The 21,237-nt window shown below is 40.1% G+C and overlaps 2 protein-coding genes across 5 annotated transcripts in view; one reads left to right on the forward strand and one right to left on the reverse strand.

Moving 5' to 3' along the window:
• PIGN (phosphatidylinositol glycan anchor biosynthesis class N) overlaps positions 1-151 on the reverse strand; it is a 107,017-nt gene extending 106,866 nt beyond the window's left edge. The window contains exon 1 of the mRNA XM_080377809.1: positions 106-151. The gene's annotated coding sequence lies outside the window, so the exon portion shown is untranslated. The remainder of the gene's footprint in view (positions 1-105) is intronic.
• A 41-nt stretch (positions 152-192) lies between these two features.
• RELCH (RAB11 binding and LisH domain, coiled-coil and HEAT repeat containing) overlaps positions 193-21,237 on the forward strand; it is a 77,819-nt gene continuing 56,774 nt past the window's right edge. Inside the window, exons 1-2 of one of the 4 annotated variants that reach the window (XM_080377800.1) lie at positions 193-1,065; positions 15,976-16,065. In XM_080377800.1, the coding sequence (XP_080233926.1) occupies positions 573-1,065; positions 15,976-16,065 (583 nt within the window). In that variant the 5' untranslated portion in view covers positions 193-572. The remainder of the gene's footprint in view (positions 1,066-15,975; positions 16,066-21,237) is intronic. The other 3 variants (XM_080377799.1, XM_080377798.1, XM_080377797.1) reach the window with 3 other exon arrangements.

The following is a 21,237-nucleotide window of genomic DNA, read 5'->3' on the forward strand; positions in this document are numbered from 1 at the left end:
CCTGCCCCCACAGCAGAAACCGGGTGCCGAGAAACCCACCCGGCCGCAGCCCACCCCCACGGGACACCCGCGGCCCGCGCTCAGTGCGCAGGCGCCAAGACTCACTCCTCTCCTGCCGCGAGCCCAAGAGCTTCCGCTTCCGCCTGTCCCTTCCCGCTCCTCGGCCACGCCCCTGCCCTGGCGCCACACGCGAGCCCCGCCCCTCGCAAGGCACCTCCTGCTCCCTCAGGCCCCGCCCCGAGACCCCGCCCGTCTCTCGCGTGCAGGGGGCGGGCGCGAGGCCTGGACGGGAAGGGGCTGAGTGCTGGGGTGCTGCTCGGGGTTGGCGGGGGGAACTCTCGCGAGAGTTGGGACCCGGAAGCGGTAGTGAGGCCGGTGGGAGGCGGCTGAGGAGGCGGCGGTGACGGTAGTGGGAGGGAGTCTCTGTTGCTGCCGGCGGCAGCGCCTGCAGCGGCGAGGGGGGCTGGCAACGGCCCCGGCCCTGGCACTGGCCCTGTCAGAGGTGGCCGCGCCGGTGGCGGTTCCGCGCAGGCTTTGCCGAGGTAGCGCCTCGGCAGTGGTCGCGCCGTAAGATGGCGGCGGCGGGCGGCGGCAGCAGCGTGAACCCCTTCCTCAGCGACTCTGAAGAGGACGAGCCCGAGGAGTCCAGGCCCGGCGGCGGCAGCAGCAGCAGCAACGAGCCGGGCGGGCCGGCATACCCGCAGCAGCAGCAGGAGGCGGCGGCAGCCGCGGGGAGCCCCGAGGAGCTGCCGGGTTTGCGTGCGGCGGCGCCGGGCGATGCCGGCGGCGGTGCGGGGGCGGGCGGCGGGGTCGGCGCGGGGGAGCCGCCGCGGCTGTCGATGGACGCGATAGCGGCGCAGCTTCTGCGGGACCAGTTCTTGCTGACGGCGCTGGAGCTGCATACGGAGCTGCTGGAGAGCGGCCGGGAGCTGCCCCGGCTCCGCGATTTCTTCTCCAACCCCGGCAACTTCGAGCGGCAGAGCGGCACGCCGCCCGCCGGCGGGGCCCTGGGCGGCAGCGCGCTGGGGGGAGCAGGCGGCAGGGAGCCCGGCTCCGGGCAGCTCAGTAAGTGGCTCGGGGGAGGGGGTGTCGGGCCGGGGGCGGCGGGCGGTGCGGGCCGGGGTCCTGGGGAGGAGCGGCAGCTGCCGCTGGGGCTGGCCAGGGGCGCCTCACGGCGCAGCCCTCGCCGGTGCGTGTCGGTAGGGCATTTGGGCGGGCGGGGAGAGCGTCTGGCGTCACTTTTTGTTTGCTGTCCCCTGCGTGTGGGCCTGGGGGGTGCGTGGGAGCGGGGCAGCCGGGGGCTGGGGAGATGGGGTGCTAGGACAGATGTTACCTTGGTCCCGCTCACGTACCTTATGGAGCCTCAGCCTTCCTGCGAAGGTCATGTGTGTGCCAAACGTGGAAGAAACATCAGGGGTGGAAATTTCAGCCTTATTTTTTAGTTGTGTTGGGGTTTCTTGTGCCTTCTTCAGTGCCTACGGTCAAGAGAAATGTTGTGTGCTGTTAGGAGAAAGAGCTGGGTTTTAAGGCATGGCTGCTAAATGTAAAAGTCTGAAAACTGGCAAAAACGGGCTGTCAGGAGCCAGCGTGTTATTTCTGCTGATGCACTCGAATGGTTATGTCATCCAGGGATGGGTCTGAGTTTCGTAGGTCATGCACAATTAACACAATGTTTCCTATAATTAGTGCTGGCATGTTTACTAAGTGTCTGCAGGCTTTGGCTAACCATTTTGGGATTTGGAGTTGGGGAGCAGTACATATACTGAGTTAGTATAGCTTTTGGGAGAAAAAGTGGTACAGATACTAGGAAAATAGTCACGTAGCTGGCCCTAAGAGCTTTTGAGTTTTAGTATCAGATGACTTACAGTAAAATCACTTGTGCGTCTTATCAACGTTCATGTCAAGAAATGTAGAGTTCTGAAGAGGAGGCAGCTTGTGGAAGTGGCATTGAGACAGAGAAGCTGGCCAGCCACCTGACTTTTGAGGATTTAATGAACTCATGGGAAGGTATTGAAATGAAAGTTGTTGTGGTTAGTGGACAGTTGAAAGACTATTTATGTGTATTCTAAGACACCTAAAGTTATTTTGTAAGCAGTCCCGTATTTTTGTTTGTTTTAAAAAATGTTTCTAGTGTTGCGAAGACATGCAGTTAGACTTAAAATTTGGAAAGAACTAGTAGTATCTAGATGGCTGGGATAATAGACTGTATCTAAACTTTCTACTTGTTATTGGTTTTCAACATCTTTTAAAAATGGTATGGATTTTTTTTTAATAATTCATGCTGTTTTATTTATATTCTGGTTATCTTGGTTATGAACGCCTAGAATTTCATACTTGGTTTTGTCCAGCTGAGATCTTTGGTGTGGCCATCTTTATGATAAGATTGGTGAATGTTGCAAAAACTCGTTCTTCAAGGCTTCAAACTGATACAAATTTCTGTTTCATTAAAAGCAGCTTCCTTGGGGATTCCAATCAATTCATCTGATTGATTAAACATTCTCTTTTCTTTGTTAACATGATACATTGTTTCCAGTTATTGATAATGTGTGTACTCCCGTAGAATTAAAAAACAGCAACCTGTGTAACTGGTGTTGTGCATGCAAAAAAAATGGCCAATGTATGCTTCTGTGAGAGCATCGTAATGATTATTGTCCTGACTTGCTGAATGATAGATAGTGATGGGACATCACTGTTACAAAAAAAGGGGGGAGGAGGCAGTGGGAAGAGATGTGTGAGGGGGCACTAAAACTTATTTTGGAGCAGTTTAACAATGTCGTGTGTTAAATATCATGCTAGACCTTAGGTTAAAGGTTAAGTGTCTTCAAATCTGATGTGTACAAGGTTAGAGGATGCTTTTCAAAGGATTTTTTTGTCTCAACAAGGATTCAAAAGGCAGTTCACATTGAGTGACATTGAAAGGTGACAGATCAAGAACAATGAAAAAAAGATTTTTTCTATAGCTCAAGTAGATTTATATTTTTTTTTAACTTACTGCCGTCAGACTTTCTTACAGTCTGGAGTCTAGCACTGAACTATCAATTGTGACAGTGCTGTTCAGCCTGCTTCTGGTTAATGTCAGCAAGAGATGATGGTCTTATGCCTCTGAATTTATGCTAATTTCCAAATGTTAAAAAACAGATTGCAGAAGACTCTTGATAGGCTGACAATTATATGGTCTTTGAAAGAATTCATCTCTTTTTCCCTCTTAAGCATCTGGTATTGTTGGATTTAGGTAGAAGACTAAGGCACAGGTCAGATGGAGAAGTAAGTTTGGATAGTTTCTGAAGGTGGTTAAAAAGTTCAGTTTTGTTGAGAGGTCCAGTCTGTTGTGCTCACATTTGTAGATCCTCACATGAAGACTTGTGGAGAAATATATATGAGTAGTTCAGGTACCTTCTCTCGCTTTAATGTGCCAGAACGTATCTGAGAATAAACCAATAGTTTTCTTCATAGAAACTATTGATGTAGAAAGTAGCAGAGTTTGGAATGATTGTCACTTCAAGGTCACTAGAATGTTACGCTTTAGTGAATAAAAATTCTTAATGTGGTCAGATTAAAAAAGAAGCAGCTTTTTATTTCTGTTGATATCTAAAGTCAGAATTTCTTCTTGGCACTAGCTTTGTACCTGCTCTTCCCTGTCCCAAAGTTAGATGAATTTCTGTGGGTTTTACACTGAGGTTTTTGATAATCTGAGTGGATGGAGAAAAAGTATGACTGTCAATTCTTATTGAATGTGAAGTATGTTTGGAATGCCGCCTGAGGATTTCCACAGAGCAATAGAAAGCTTTCATACTCTGCATTCCTATACAGAATGGGAGAATTTCAGTGCAAGTGTTCATTGGCACTTCTCAGAATCCTTTTAAGCAAGCTAAACTATGAGTGCATGCTGCTATTTTTTTTTCTTTCTCTTCATAGACTGCTATGAAGAGATTCTCTGCTATGAAGAGTTTCGAATGAAGTTTCATAGGATTTAAAACAACTAGCATCATGTGGTCAGCTAGTGACTTAGAAGCTGTTTTGTCTTTGAACCATGTTTCAGAGCACTTGGTTACAAAAGCAAACGATAGATGGCTAGGATTTCTTAGTTTTTTGCAAAAACACCCATCCATTTTCCAGCAGTGGTAATGTCACTCCTGCAAACAGAGATTAAGATATACTGTAATGTAAAATATGGAAATGTATATTGTATCTAGCAACTTTGCTCTTCTAGCCTGAAGCAAATTCTTATTGTGGAGTCAGCACTGTGCCTTTAGATGCACAGCGCTTGTGTAGTCATCCTTCATGTTCAGTATCTCTGCTAGATCTTCACAAACTTCTATGACAGCTTCTTCCATTGGTTTCAATAGCAGTGCCCTCCACATCTGCAAGACCATTTTGGTATGGTTTGGAAGTCTCTCCTTCATACAGTGTTCCATATCTTTTACAAGGCTTTGGTTAGCACCTACATATTAAATTTGAATTTGTGTCCCCTTGCGTATCATCTTTGCATAAGAAAGTACAATACAAATTGAGACACTTGAAATTTAGAAATAAAACTGTGGCTCAAATGTCTCATCCTCGTTCCTGAACCTCAGATGTGTTCCTGTATATACGTATGACTAGAATTCAAGCTTGGACATTGTGGGTGAAGAAACCTTTTTGGGTTTGGGTTGGTTTTGGGGGTTTTTTTTACGTCTTTGATTGCTATGCTTGGCAAATGCCTTTACTGAAGGGAGCAGCTTACACATAACTAGCTTTAGTCTTAAAATGTGCCTCCATGGCTACAAAAGTTCAACATTCTCAAAGATTTAAATAGCTTTAATGAAAATCATAAAGAAGGGGCTTGAATATTTAAGTTGCATTTACATTTTTCAGGAGTTGATTTGTTTCTAGTTATTTCCAAAATAAGTTGCTTATAACTTTCTGGGAACTTGATTCCAGTTATATTAAGCTAATCTGTGAGTACAAAAATATAATAAATTATTGCTACTTCTTCATAGTAAGCTTCTGGCTTTGCTTACACTGTGAGATAATTTTTGTTTGTTTCAGATATTGTGAAGTATCTCTGGGTTTGTTTGTAACCCTTCAAATTCAGAAAAGCCATGTGGGAAGACTGTATTGATTATGCCTTTGTGATAAAGGGGTGTCTTGGTGACAGCTCTCAATCCTGAGTTGCAGACACTATAGCTATATGTAGGCCCTTGTCATGACCAGTCTTTCACCAGATTTTTGTTTTGTCTGAATATATAGCAGAACAGGGCTATCTCAATAAATATCATTCTAAGAAATATAGGAAACTGTGAAGACAGATAACCTCTGTTGTTGTAATGGCTAGTTCTTTCTTTGTTAGGTGTTTTGTTGTCAGCTCAAGTCTTTTGTTTGCTGCTTTTTGAAGGTAAGCAAAAAATGTATACTTGTCTTGGCTGCCTTTCCAGATGTTGTGACATGGAATGACGACTTGTGCGTAAGACACTGGTTTTACTACCCAGTTTGGGAAAGGTGCTCCTCTTAGTAAGGACAGGATGGAAAGGTGCAGATAAATAGGTAATCAATGCTGCTGGTGTCAGCAGATGGGAAAGACTGAATATTGTCTCTTTAAAAGTACAGAAAACGGTTAGAAAGTGATAGGTTTGTATGTAATGCTGAAGGGCAGCTGAGTTCCTTGCAGACCTGACAGAAAACACTAATGCCTGGATGAGACCTGAGAGGTTTCATAGTGCTCTGATGTTGGCTTTACTGATAGAGAAGCCACGTGAACTTTCTTCAGTTGTGACTGCTGTAAACCCTTCTCCGTTTCACTGACGGGTATTTCTGAAAAGTTTTCAGTGAGATGTGCTTCATAGCTTAAGAGTGTTTTAAAGACTTCTGCAACTGTTGGAGTTGTCAGATGAATGGAACCAGGTCTGCTGGAAGCTGTTTCTGATGGATAAGTGGATAGCTTAAGCTTTGGCTGATATCTGTGTTGGGGTGATTTGGGATATAATGGTAGATACTTCGGAAGACAGGTTAGTGTCCCCCCCCCGTAAGGGTATAACTACACAAAGAAAAAACAAGGTAGCATGAGATAAGCATGACGTTGATGGGCAAAGAAGGACAGACTAGTAGCCACTACTACTAGGCAGGCAAATATCAAGTTATTACTGAGTACCAAGTGTACCATAGTTTACCTTGTAATAACTTACTTGCATGTTGTTGTTCTCTTAGAATGTTTGCAGATATGCTATGGGAATTTAGCAGCCTTTTAGTCCTGACTTGCTGTTCTGCTCCTGGGCTAGTTACTGTTACTTTTCTATGTTGGGGAAGGCAGAAGTGAAACTGTATATAGGCATTGCAGTTACTATGGGTGAGTTCAACCATGCCTTGGTTGAAAGCTTCAGCAAAGCAAGCAGGCTTTATGCTGAAGCACACATTTCCTTCTGACGGTATTGCTGTTAGGAAAAGGAGAAGTTTTTTTGAGGGAAGGGAGACAAAAAGGAAAACAGCAATAAGGTTAGCTAGAGCTTTGCATTTCAGAATCAACCACTGAAAGCTTCTTTAAGCTCCCCTGTTTATAATTTCAGTTCCATATATGTTATACTGAGTTTCCTATTGCTTTTATTCCTCTGAAAATTATCTTTTTTTTTGACTGGAGATGTGACTTGTAAATTCTGCTCAGCTGAGAGAGTGCTTGCTGGAAAATTTAAATGAGCTTCATTACCTGATATAAGAAGATTTGTCTGGTGTTTGCAAGGAAGTTGTGATCAAGAAGGTATTGGTATCAGCTGTGTTGGAAGCTGTGCAGGCCATCATCTCTGTTAATTTAAAATTTGTAAATACTGGACTTCTGTGTTATGTAAACCCAGAATTACTGGAACTGTGGGAAAAAAATCTTCTTCAGGAAGTTCTCATACTTTCAAACTAAGATTTGTTACAAATTCTGAATTAGGTAGCTATGTATATGGAACTATTTAAAATATATCATGAGAAGTTTTTTTCCTGTCAGTATATAAAGACAGGTCGTAAAACCATATGCTGTGTTGTATGTTCAAAGTTATAACTCTTTATCTTCAATGTATTGTCTTTGATTTTCTAGTGTATTGTAAAGATTCAGGTTTGAGAAACTGAGTTGAACTCTCCTTGAGCATAAGCTAAAATTTGAGTGATTCAGTAAAGGTTGTAGGCCTTGTATTTTTATTTATGATGCATGTGCCTGAGACATAGCACGAAGTATATTGACTTTGTTGGATGAAAAATTAAACAAAAAAATAATTTAAAGTTTGGGGCGGGTGTGAGGGAGGTGTTGGTGGGGTTTTTTTTAAGACCAAGCTGAAAAAGCCTTTGAGAAATACCGAACTCTTTACCCTGGTACGCTGTAGGGGAGAAGCAATTTACTTCCTCCCTTCCTGCAATATAATGCTGCATGGTGGTGACGCAACTGATTGGTTTGCTGTTGAATTAAAGGAAATACTCTTACGTAAAAACTCCCAGAATAAGAATTTTGTATTTACATAACAAGTACTTTTTCATCGTGGTTTGAAATTGGAGGGGAAAGCGTGCTATCAGCTGGTTTGTTTGTCGTTTGACAAAACTGTTGTAGTAAGAGAAATTATGGCAAAAACTGTTACAGAATTACAGCATGATTGAGGTGGGAAGGGGCCTTTGGAGGTGTCTGGTCCAATCCCCCTGCTGAAGTAGGGTCACCTACAGCTGGATGCCCAGGACTGTGTCCAGGTGGCTTTTAAGTATCTTCAAGGATGGAGTCTCCACCACCCCTCTGAGCAACCTGTGCCGGTGCTCTGTCACCCTCACAGTAGAAAAAGCGTTTCCTGATGTTCAGAGGGAGCACCCTGTGTTCCAGTTTGTGCCCATTGCCTCTGGGCCTGTCAGAGGGCACCACTGAGAAGAGCCTGGCTCCATCCTCTTTGTGCTCTCTCTTCAGGTATCCATACACATTCATGACATGTCCCCTGAGCCTGCTCTTCTCCAGGCTCAGCAGCCCCAGCTTTCTCAGCTTCTGCTTATGGGAGAGATGCTATGGTCTCCAGTTGCTAGTTTTAATTTTTTTTCCTTTTAGTAATTTTTTAATTCTTTACAGAATCCATGTGGACACACATTGTTAAAACTTAATGTCATGGTTTAAACCCAGCTGGCAGCTAGGCACCGCACAGCCACTTGCTCACTGCCCCCCACAGCAGGATGGGGGAGAGAATCAGAAGAGTGGAAACCAGAAAACTCATGGGTTGAGATAAAGGCAGTTTAATGAGACAGAAAAGAAAGAAAATAGTAATAATGAGGATGATGATGATAATAATTATAAAAGAACTAGAATACACAAAACAAGTGGTGCACAATGCAGTTGCTCGCTATTCGCTGACTGATGCCCAGCCAGTTCACAAGCAGCGACCCCCGGCCAGCTTTTCCCCAGTTTATATACCAAGCATGATATCATATGGTACAGAATATCCCTTTGGCCAATTTGGGCCAACTGTCCTGGCTGTGTCCCCTTCCAGCTTCTTGTGCCCCTCCAGCCTTCTCACTGGCAGGGCCTGAGAAGCTGGAAAGGCCTTGACTTCATATAAACACTACTTAGCAACAGCTAAGAACATCAGTGTGTTATCAACATTATGCTCATTCTAAATCCAAAAGACAGCACTGTACCAGTGACTAGTAAGAAAATTAACTCTATCCCAGCCAAAATCAGGACACTTAACTGGAAAATTTAATGCTATCCTGAGATAAATATAGAAATCATGGAAAGAGGAGCAGACTAGAATTGAAATACGAAGAAAACTGAGAGAATACGATGCCTCAGAATTAAGATGGGTATTATCTATACACTTTTAAGTAGTCCCTCAGCAAAGACAGCCATTTAAGGATTAGATTGATACAATTTTGCTTGATGTCAGGGAGTATAAAAGAAAGCTGGATTACTGTGGAAAATGGAAAGATCCTTGTAATGAAATTTAATTGATACATTTTGGGAAATGCAGTGCTGCAACTTCAAGCATATGGAGTGACTTTGATGGCGTTGATGCTTTCTGATTTCTGCTGAAGCCAGCTGGAGTCTTGAGCTGGAAGATGTACCTCTATGCCATGTTTCTCCCTTAGCTTTTTTTATTTTGGGAAGCTCTGGTAGCTCAAGCACACTACAACAGATATGTATGGAGCAAGGCTGGGTTTGATGCTTTCCCCAAGGTCGTATACCCCTGGACCTCAGCATTCACTGCAGTAACATTCAAATGCCTTTGTGTAGGGCTGGCTAATCTGGATACTGCCTGAGGCTATCTATGCAGTAAGCCCCCCACAAAAGCAGTGTGTTGTTGGTATGGCTTTTCATGGTATCGGCTCAGGTGCATCTGTATTTTAACACACAGTCACTGAATTGGGTTATTTCTATACTAGGATGCAAGATCTGTTTTCTACATGTACTTTAATCTTTCTCATGAGCATCTGCTGTGTTCCTGTCATGGGACAGAAGGTTATCTTTTTACTGCGATGTATCTGCAAAGTATTTGTTTTACATATCTGGTGATTGTTGGGGTTTGGGTTTTTTCCTTTTTTCCCCTGCTGTTCTTAGCCAGCAAGCGTAGGTTAGTTTTCTCCAAGTAGCTTTAGGGTTTTTACCCTCATATACTTTCTATGAATTTTCATAGCTTGTTAGTAATATGAAGTAGACAAATGTATTGATCATCTGTTTTCAATCTGATTTGGATTGCCCGCCATGGACTGGTATTATCTGGTAGTCTTGAATGCCCGTTCTAGGTAATTGGTAAGTGGATTGTTCTGACAGCTTAAGAGTTAATGTTACTCTTAACTTAGTTTCCTTTTCATTTGATGATGCTCTGAGGACTGCTTTTCAGAACCTGCCAACTTTGAAAATTCAGCAGGTCTCATTGGGTAAGAATATCTGGGGGAGAGCAAAAGAGGCACTTGCAGTTGCTAAACAAGGTCTGCCTACAGCTGTTTCTTCCTGCATGTAACCATACAATTAATGTAAAGCCTGGCTTAAACTGGGAAAGATTTTGTCCTAGTATATGGAATATCTGGTGGAAAGCTGCTCTGATCTTGTTTGGGAGGGATTCACTTTGCACTGCTTCTTACTCTATATGGATATTAATCAAAACCAGATTTCCAGTAGTCAATTATTTGATGAGTTTAAAATGTGGTTAGCCAGCTATTTCGCTCCTCAGCTTGAAATACAGCAACAGTCTTGTTTCAGGGTTACAGGTATTTTTCGGTACAAGTAAACACTTAGTTAGAGATGCAAAATGAATTTGTTTTGTAGAAGGGTAGTATCATTACTTCTCCTTGAATGTCAAGGAAAAAGATAGACTGCTTGGGCTTTGTATGCACCGTTTGGTTAATTGTTAGTACATGATGATGATTTCCTGTGATCTTGGTGAAAATACGACAACTTACTGGCTGCTTTACCAACTAATAGTTTTTAAAATCAGTTTAGATGTTATGCTTATGTGAAGATCATTTAATAATTTTTTTTTGTATAAGACTGAAACTTATTTCTGCTTAATTCACGTACTGTAAAACTATGGTGAATGTGATCCCTCTTGGTGTTCCTTTAGGTAAGCTGTTAAAAATAAACTGCTTTTACCATCAGAATGAATGAAACTTAACCGTATGTCAGTAGAAGGGATTTATCAGGGGTTTTTTAGATTATTTTACATTTTCCTCCTTATATAGTTATACTCAACTTTCAGTGAAAGCTGAATATGCCTAGGGAACAGAAGCTGTCAGCAGAAATCTGCATGTTATACAGGTGACAGTTCTAGGAATAATAAAAGAATTAAACCTTTCTTCTGGAGTGAAGCAGTATTTTAAAAGATTTTATAAGTTAATAAGCAAAACATGGTGATGAACTTGATTTCTGACTTCACAAATGAAATTAAAAACATTGCATTTTCCAAAAAATTGATTAAAAAGCTTCTTAGCTTTTTGTATATAATACGAATCTTAACTTTCTGATTTTTTTTAATGCTCTTCCAGTGGTAGAGGTAAGACACAAGAACTATACGTAGTCTCTCCTTTGCTATTCCAGTCTGTCTCCTGGCATTTCACTAGTATGAACTACGAAAAGCCTAAGCCTATTTCACTTGTTTTCTGTGCACCTATGGCACCCTCTTCTTTCATATTGCAGTGATGCCTTTCTGGAGTTGTTTACACCTGATTGTCAAAATTGTTCTTGTGGTGTTTTACAATTTCTGAAACATGAAATGGACAGCAATTATTTTTTCACTATTCACTATGAAAGCTTTTACAGAAAGGAATTGCTGATTAAAAAGAAAAATGTTTTAATTCAGAAATGCTAGAGAAGGTATAAAATCCATGCACAGAAGACTGTTGATAAGAATGTACATGTCATGACATCAAAATGCCTTCCCACTGGTGTGTCACATCGAGGTTTTTTTCTAGAAAAGGAACAGAATTCAGCCAAAGTATACTTCCTTTTTGGCGGTTTCCCCATGCAAGATTCTGCTTTGTTATTCCTTGCCAAATAACTCAAACCTAAGATTTATGATTTTTATTAATAAAAATAAAAGTGAAGAAATATACATTGTTTTCTGTAAAAAAATAGCATTTTTCTTTTCCCCTTTCAGTTCAGAAAGTAGTTCTCTTTTCTGAAGACTTTAGTTGAAATACTTCCACTCATTGTACTGGAGTACAACCATTTGTGCTTCAGAAAGATGGTGGTTTCACATTCCTCAGGTGAGCTACATGGCTGAGCACAGCCCTTCTGTTGCCAATTACTGTCCTTCAAACGGCCCTGCTCGTTCTCCTGGTGAATGAGGCTGTTGCGTTGCCACCAGGGAGGTACCATTTTCACCCTCTGATCTTTTGCTGAGCAGGTACATCCATTATGGAAGCATAACGTTGGAGGTTATGTTATTCCATAATTGTCTGGATTGTGGCATTAATCTTAGGAGATAAACCTCTGCTGACGACTGCCTATGAAGACAGTGGTAAGGAGTAAGGCAACAGATACAGTTACCCCCACAGTGGCATTTTAGGTAGGTGAAGTGATGGGGGGGCTGCCACTGTTCAGCTTTGGGCAGCCTTCAGCACAGCCCTGCCAGGCAGCACATGTGTGCCATGACTCTACTGTTCATATATCTGGCAGGTTTGCCAACCCTCACCTTCCTGGGTGATATTTTCAGTCAACTGTCTCATTTAGCTTTCTCTTCTCACCTTGTTATCCCATGGCTGATACCTTAGTAGGCTCTGCCAGAAATCCCTCTTTGCTGTTTAAGCTCACTGTCTCAGTTCCTGTGCAGCGCTTAACTGTTCCTTGAGAAATATGTTGTGCAATAATGGCTCCAGAATTCATCTCACCTAGTCCCAGCAGGGCAAGATTCAGGTCACTAGAGCTGCTGTGGCAGTTGATAGAAGCAGCAGGTCCCTTTATCCATTCTCCTCTCAGCCTTGGCTCCACAGCAGCTGTGCCTTGGGGCAGAGACTCTGGTGTAGCCCAGGCACGGGCCGTGTGGCACTACAAGCTTTGCAGTATGAGTGCAAGGGGGGGGGGAGCTGCGATTTGGACCTCACCGCGACTGGCTGAGGTGGAAGCTCATCTTTCCATGTGGGCAGCAGAAACAAATAGCTGCACCAGCACTGAAGGCAGAGGGAGCAGTTCCCACGTAGCTTCCTTCCCTGCTGCTTAAAATTCCTGCTTCAGTGGGAGCTGTGGCAGTGCAACAGTGTCTGTGACTGGGCTTTCTGCCTTCCCCATAGCTGGGACTTGGCAGAATATAACCTTAGCACTGATGATTCATTGATGCCTGTTGACCCTGTCTGGCCAGGAGACATCTCAGCTGAAGTGCTTCAGCATGGGTGGCTCTTACCTTGGCAGCAGGAGCCACTTCTGCAGCTGTACCACATATTTTAAAGGCAGTAGCCTATAGCAAAGTAGTAGTAGAAGTCTTGTTACATTATTCCAGCTAACCATTTAGTTGAGTTGTGTTATGGAAGGTATGATTTCCCAGCTTGAGTTCTGCAGTATTTATCATCTAGTGGGACACTCAACTGAGAAGATGCTGTTCAGCCTGCGTGCATATACAGTTGTCTCTGTTACAGTTCCATTGCGTTTATTTGGAGAGCTGTACGCAGTTCTCTGCGTAGGTTCAGGTTCCACCTATGCGCTACATAAAGACAGTTCTCATTTTTAACCTTATCTTCAGATTGAACACTGTGGACGTAATGACTTCTAGCACCCAAAATGGCTTGGTTTAGTAATGACAGCATGCTTGGGGGATGATGATAACTGGGGCAGGTACCTTGGTAATGGGAAGGAGGATCAGCATTATTGAGAGAGGGAAATACTGGCAGCAAGAAACAGACCACAAGGCTGGTGTTCCTCAGCACATTTTTGTTTGGTTTAATCAATCTCAATCCAGATATTTGTGTCTCTTTATAATGCAAACCTATATGTAGAGTGTGTCAGATGTTTGCTGTTATCATGAACAATGTAATGATAAGGAGAAATCTGAATGATGAATGTACAAGTTTCAACCCTATGAACTACTGCTGTGCATGTAGATGTTGTGCTTGAGGCAGTTTCTGGGCATTAATATCATAAACCCCCTTGGTTTTACTTAGTTTCTGTAAGGACCGTTAAGGTTGTAAAACTGATTGATGTTCGCTGGTTAGGGACTGTGAAGTGTTGGATTTATAGCTGCTAGTACGATTTTACATGGCTTCTGTTGTGTACATCCTGATACAGACTTTGATTACCCCAAGCTTTTTTTGAGACAACTGTTTTTTTTTCAAGAAGTTTCTGATTGCTTTGGCAAATAAGTTTGATGTTAATGGCTGGGTTTGTTTTATCAGTTGTGCGGGGAGAGCATTTGCCTCTAAAATATGCCACTAATCAGATGAAAAAAGTTTTGGTGTTTACGGATTTGATGCTTTAACAATTATGATGTGGTTGACTTCACCTGAAAAATTTGGGCTTTGTTTCTCTGATGTTACCTGCTTCATAAAAGAAATATAAAAATGATCTGCAAACATGGCAAGACTGCAGGAAGAAACAGTTGTTTTCTGCTTTTGCCATAGTAATGCCATATATGAGACTGGGTCACTTTTATTAAACATCAGCTTTTCATTGAGATCTCTGTTTGAATGTTGTCTGTTTCTTTAACTTTAGTCTTGAATTTGATTTCAAAAAATGATGTTACAGCTCCCAATGAAATAAATTTGAGCAATACTTACTGAACACGATGTCAGGTGTTTTGAAAATTCAGCTCTGAAGGCTTTCACACTGTGCATGTAAAATTCACGTTTAGTTTTGAACTTAACCACTCTAAATGTGGTTTCCCATGTATAAAATCTGGTTTATTTTCACAACAGTCCATTTTGCAAACATGCTGTAAAAATAAGAGTTTGTACTAAGCTGCTAAGTGCTATAGAATAGCCTAGAGAGACTTATTAAATCAGATTAATGTCTGGAAAAAATGCAGTAGGTAAGACCAGAACCTGCAAATGAACAGTGAGTTTTAAAACTAAGTACCGAGTAGAGACTCATTGAGGAGCAACAGTCTGTTTCATTGCCTGGATGACCAAACATAGTTACGGGGGGAAAAGAATGTGATTAAATATAAACTGTATACTATCATATACCTGATGTCCATAAAACAGGCAAGTTAGGGATTCCAGGCACTTTAATTTTGGTACTGTGTAACTGAGCTAGAGTCAGCTAGCTAGAATTTAGTACTGTGTGGCTTTTCAGGTGAGTTTAGATGCTTTAATCAGTCTCAGTCCAGGTGTTCTTATGTGGCCTGTATGTAGAGAGGATGTCACAATACCTTAAGGGAGAACTTTGGCTGAAATGTACAAAAAAGGAACTCGTTAATAGATTAATTTTTTTCCCCCACATAATGCAGAATTGGGAGGGGATTTAAATACTTTCTGTGATGTTAGTCAGAACAGAATTTGATTGACAAGTGATGAAATTGCTTCTATTTCCACCAACAGTTACAAGACTTTTTGACAGCCCTATGGAATTTGTTCTTTGTTAATATTACAACAGCTCTAATTAAAATTATTTCTGAAGTCCTGCATAGAAATTAATTTCAAAAGGAGGGGATAGATACTAAGTTACTTAATATAATTTCAGCATGTGTTAGGAAGGTGTTCTATGTACTTTGGGCTCTGTCATTGGGTAACTTTTTTGCACATTTTTCTAACAAAAGGTGAATGTGTGCTTCAACAGACCTGAATTTATAATAATTGCATTTTTAAATTTTTTTCCCCTTCCTGAAATGAAAAGTATCAAGATCAAAAACTTACGCTGGTTACTGAATTTATTGAATATTTTTTTTTTTGTTAACAACTTAATTCTGGAGAGTGAGAATGATACCTGCAATAGCATAAGCTGTACTTAATTTGCTTTAGTTTTGTGAAGTAATGCATTCCTTAGTAAACAATGTATTAAATGGGTATGTACTGATTTTGATAGCTAGATCAGGAAATATGTAGAAGTATTTGGTCATGTTAACATCAATTAAAATACTAAAAAAAGGGAAAAGGAGTTTGCATATTTGAGGTACTTTACAGGTTGCTATAAAATGGGAACAGAACTGCCTGATCTTTTTTTTGCAGAACAGTTTGTATCTGTCTGGTTTCTTGTGCGTGCTCACCAACATCCACCACCATGTCCAAGCAAAGGTCTTCGGCTCTTGTTGAAAAGCAAAGTGCTCCACTGCCACTGCTCCTCATCTGCTATGGACAGGGTAGAAATGCTGCCTTTTGTGGGGAGCAAGGGTGAATTTTTTAGTGTCTATTCACTGAACTTGCTGAATGCTGTGTTTTTTTCAGTACTCTTGACATACTCTTTACTTAAAAGGGGCAGACTCTTACAAAATGCAGTAGAATTTCAGTCTTGCAGAACACTTACTTAGACTTTGATTAATAGTTTCTGAAATTACATGTTTTGACTTTATCAAAGCCAGTCAACTCCTCAGGATTTTTTCTGATTTTTTTTTTTTCTTTTTTTTTGTCCCCCTTAAGATCGTACCGGAAGCATCAGTACTCTTGATTCCTTAGATTTTGCAAGATACTCTGATGATGGCAATAGGGAAACAGATGAAAGAGTAGCAGGTAAGTGTTTTGTATGATTTAGGAATCATAGATTGCTAACTTCACAGTTTCACTTGTTTCTAGCATAAGTATATTTAAATGAACATTGCTGAAGCTAAGATTTCACTGCGGTTGTTTAACTAGTCACTTAACAGTATAATTGTGTTTCAGACACTTTGCTATTACTGATGTAAATATTCAGGCAGGTGTACTTCTGCATGATTCCAGATGCCACCAAGGTAGAAGCAAGCAGCATACTTGAAGAGTGTGCCCAGTTTTTAACAATAGAACGGTATCTTGGTATTGCTTACTGACTACTACTGTTAAGTTGAAACATATGCTAAAATATTCTGTGTAGCAGTCTGTGACTTCTACATGGGTGATAGCTTTCTGATTTAAAGATCTTTAACAAGTCACCTCTTAATTATAGCTTGTGTACATCAAATGAGCATTACCAAACCCAGAGTAAATTTGAGATTTTCTTAGTTCCATAAAGAGTCTTTGCTACACATCGTAGTTGTAGAGCAGAGCTTTTTCTCTCTCCCATTTGACTTCTTGATTATAGAAGATTCTTTCAAAGATGTGACAGTGTTTTTTGACTCTTGCCATCGTTCTGAACTTAGGAACCTGTGGCATTTATAATTTCAGGATTTATGATTACCTCACTAAAGGCAGAGACTGCTTTTCTCTTATATTTGAGATTCTTGTTATAATCTCTTTTGTATGTGAGCCGTGTTTCTCTAATCCAGGGTTTTTTCTAAATTCAGAGATTGTTATTCACAGCTGCTGTAGAGAAACCCATAAAAGCTCTCTAGAAACTGCCACATAAAACTCTGTTCAGTTCTTGTCAGTTAATGGTGTTTAATATCATGAGCACATAAAGGTTGTCCATGCTGTGACCTTTGTTCACATAGTTCAGCTTTACGAAACCTGAAGTGATGCAAGCTGCTATGTCTCTGTTCCATGCTGTTGTCTCTGCTCTGAACCACCACGGTTCATCCTAGCAGAAACACTGTCATGTTCTTATGCAAAGAAAAGGCTGGTGAAACACAGTTCTGAAAAGGATCTTGATTCTAAAATTTCCTCTCTCGATCAGTCTGAAATGGCAATCAGTATTGACCCAGAGAGGAGAAACAAAAGTGTTGGGAAGAGTCTGTTTTTCTTACCCAGTCAGTGTTTCTGAGGTTACAAGGACTTGATTAAATTCATGAACATGAAGCAGATTCAGGTATTTTGGTACTCTGGTATGGAACTATAGGTACTTACTGTTCTTCAATTTATATGGAAACTTCTGGATTCTTGTTACTATGTAATTGCTGTCTTTTTCAATATACGTAGTCGGTTTCAAGGAGGCAATAGTTGTAAATACACAGCTAGTCTTCTAAGAAACATGTGTTTAAGGAACCCCAAGTATTTCTGAATTGTGTCCTGGAGGAAACAAGCAAATTCTGAATATTTTAATTTTTTCATCATCTCGGTAGACTTTTCCTGGTTTTAGTCAATCTTTCTTGGCAATAGTATTACTGAGAGAGCTAGTCTGATCTTTGCTTGGAGCTGTCTTAAGTAACTGAGTTGGATTAAAGATGCTTATAGAAAATAAAGACCAGTCAGAATTGACATCCAGTAGAACCATTAATCTTCTGATGGAACATTAATGACAAAATATTGATTACTTGCAGTAAGAAATGAATATATTCTAAAATTAAATACTACATTCAATTAAGTAAATCCAAAAATAAATACAGGTTTTTGAAGATTACAGTATATTAATTGACCACTGTCATATGTAATAGACAATCAAATCATATGGCATGATATTTACATTAAATTTCTGTGTTCCTTTAGAGTTTTTTTCGAAAACTTGTTAAAGTGATGTAAGAACTTGAACAAAGCAAGACCAGATAATATTTCTGGATGTTTGTAAATACTTTTGAAGTTTTCCAGAATATCCTATTTCTACTCTTAAAATTCTGGTTCAGTTATAGTTGCTTAAAATCTTTTGCCTCAATTCTGTTTAAAACCATCTACCTGAGCAATAAACTTCATAAAACTGATAAGTATTTAATTTGCACATTAAAAAAAGTCAGTAGAGTTTTTAAAACCTTTTCATATCCAGTTCCTCCTTTGAACAAACTTTGGCTTATAATTTCTGCTTTTGAAGTAGTTCTTAGCTGCAAATGCTCTTTGAAACGTAACTGTAGTCCATCCTGCTTATTTCTTCTCAGTCTTTCAGCAAAGAGCTTTGATGCTTCGGAGATAAATTTGTAATCTTTGTGAAAGCTTGAGGCCATGATCTGATAGTTGTATTTTTCTTTTGATAGTTCTCAGGGTGCAGTTTGAATAGTTTCTTTTTGTAAATGCCTTTCTCATGCTCTTATCTTTGTTTTTTACTGTTTGGACAGAATCTATGATTTCCCTATCAATTCCCTAGTCAAATGAAGGATAGGAAATAGATGCACATCAGTCACTAAAAGAAGCTGGTCCCAAGTCAGAAGGTCTTTAAAACTGAAGTTATAACACATACAGTTACAAATACTTTTATGCCATGGCAATGTTAGAAAGTACCAAATCAAAAACTGCATGTATACCATCCAAAGCCATCATATTTTGTTGTTATGGATGGTGTTAGACTTCGCTGCTATATTTTTTTTATTTATTTTACCAATCCAGAAATCCCTGGAAATAACTAGAAAGACTCATTTGAAATGAATTTCAGTATTTCAGATCTCTTAGCCCAGTTCAGTCCATCTGGTGTTACAATCAAAATTTGGCCTGGAAGCAAACGTGTTTTGAAGAGTTGGTGTGAACTTGTCACTTGTGAAATCTTGTCTAAGGAAGCTAAATCAGTCTCTTCTATAATGTTATCAGCTTGATTGAAAAGGTGCAAGTCATAAAAGCCAGTCAGGTTGTCAATGAGCATGACAAAACTAACTGCAATTCAGAAAACATGTTTTCTCCTGTATCTCCTGATCTTAGCATAAATATAGAGCGCTGTGTAACTAGTTGTATAATACATATATAATCTGTAAAGTTTCAAAAAATAAATGTGTCCTTAAAGCTTGCAATTTGCTAGATGGAAACAACTTGTTCTGTAAGACTAATAAGTCTTGCATCTGAATTCATGTATTACATGCTGAAACAAAACAGTTGGCGCTAAGAGAAATTCAGTACTGAAGGATTTATTAGGCTTAGTAAACCTCTAAATACTCATTTTCATAAAAAGAAGAGCGAAAAACCTGTTCTATTCCTGTGGAATAGGAATATGCCTAACTTGAAGTCAACTACCCACAACATTTGGTTGGTAAATAGGTCATCTGACATTCAATCTAAGGAACTGAATCTTCTGCCACATCTTAAATTGACTGTGTGCGCAAGTATGTTTGTGATCTAAACCCCCTACTTTCCATAATTCAAAATACTTAGTATTGCGAACCTGCCTTTGACATCTACTGTTCTGAGAACCTGGTAATTTTAAAAACACAATGTTGAGTTTTCAATGATCATAAAATTCTCATAACCATTTAAATAATTTGTGTTCTTAGGTCTCCCTGCATTAGCATTGATTTCTGGCTAGACTATGTATCTCTGATTAGCAGAATAAAATACTGTCCCTGTCAGGATTTTAAGGGAAGAGACAAGTTCAAAAACCATTTGATTATTTTTGAGGATTTCATCTATCTAGGCTTAGGTTGACAGTTTTCTGCTTTTTATAGAGCCTTTTTGTTTATGTGTTTTAATAAGTACTATTACTTTTGTGCAGTCAAAATCAGAGGAGAATCTTAAAAAACAACAAACAAAATACCAAAACACAACAGGCATTTGTAATACATCAACCACTTGCTAACATTTCTTCATCCTGGAAGTGAATCTGGTTTTGTCTTCTCATCTCCTGTCTTAACCCCTATTAAGCAGTTGTTAGCCTCCATAATTTCCTTCCAGGTCAGTAGTCTTCAAGGGTTGAACCTGAAGATGAGTGTGCTGTAGTTCAGGTCTTCTTTGTAGCTGGTCCTGTCTCATTAACTTAAAGGCTTTAATGAGTCAAGTGTTGGCTTCCAACTATTAGAATGATAACAAGTTTTCTGTTAGTTTGCTCATGAACTCTCTTGCTGATCATAATTTTTGTAGCTTGATAGTCATCTCTCGTGCTGTAGTACAACTTTCTGGTTCGGGTCTATTTGCGTTACGTCCTGAAGTGTTTCACGCTGACTAACTATGGTCACTTCTTCTTAGGGTTTGTGATCAGGGAAGTGGGAATGGGGAAACCTCAGGTCTTGAAGTATGTTGTGACAGTAGCTTTGTTGCAACTGTAGTCAGAGAATTTAAATTTCTTCCCATTGGCTCAAAAATGTATGCAACAAATCCATCAAACGTAATGAGATGTCATACGTGTTTTAGAGGACATAATTTAGGACATTTAGTACTTTACAAGGAGGAAGAAATGGAGATGACAGTTAAGAAACAAATAAAAATTGTCAGTTATATCTGAATATGAGGCAAGGTAGGTAAGCACAGCGGCTCTTGATACTTCAAAGGAGAATTGCTTTTAATAGAAAATGTCAAAATGTCATATAGTGGCTTCACAACATAGAACTACCTTTCTGCTGTTGTCTGAAGTACACAAAAGTCTGACAAGATAATTCAGATGTAGAATGTAAAATTCTAGTATAATTGAAAAAAATACTACTTATACAAAAGCAAGGACTGAAAATTTTTAGAATTACTGTTCATTTCTTCAGCTTTTTGGCTTTGACCCAACAAGACTGCTGTTCACGTGGATATTGAACAAGCAGAGATCTCAAATTGCAATTTGTAATCTTTATAGCTAACTTCTTAATCTATGGTTCAGTAATTTATGAAGTCATTAATAAATGTGACTGAATAGAATAAGTTCCCTGAAAAACCTTCATTTTTAAATTTCAAAGCTGAGCAAACAAGCTACCCACTCCTCATATGCACTTATCATTTAAGGTGTATTAGATTAGCTGCATGAAAACCGAAACATTTAAGAATTGATAATCTGAAAATCTTGGTCTGACGCTTAGTTACTTGCTTGAAATGTGCAGCTCTTTTAAGTAAGTCTAAGGAATTTTATTTTTTTTTTTTCAGAATGGTAGCTGTAGTGATTTGAGCTCTTTATAAAAAGAAAAAGCAAGAGAGTTTACTTAAATTTGAAAGTTTTCTCCCCTGAGGCAA

This window comes from Falco punctatus (genome assembly GCF_963210335.1).
Source record: "Falco punctatus genome assembly, chromosome: 3".
Lineage (NCBI taxonomy): Eukaryota > Metazoa > Chordata > Aves > Falconiformes > Falconidae > Falco > Falco punctatus.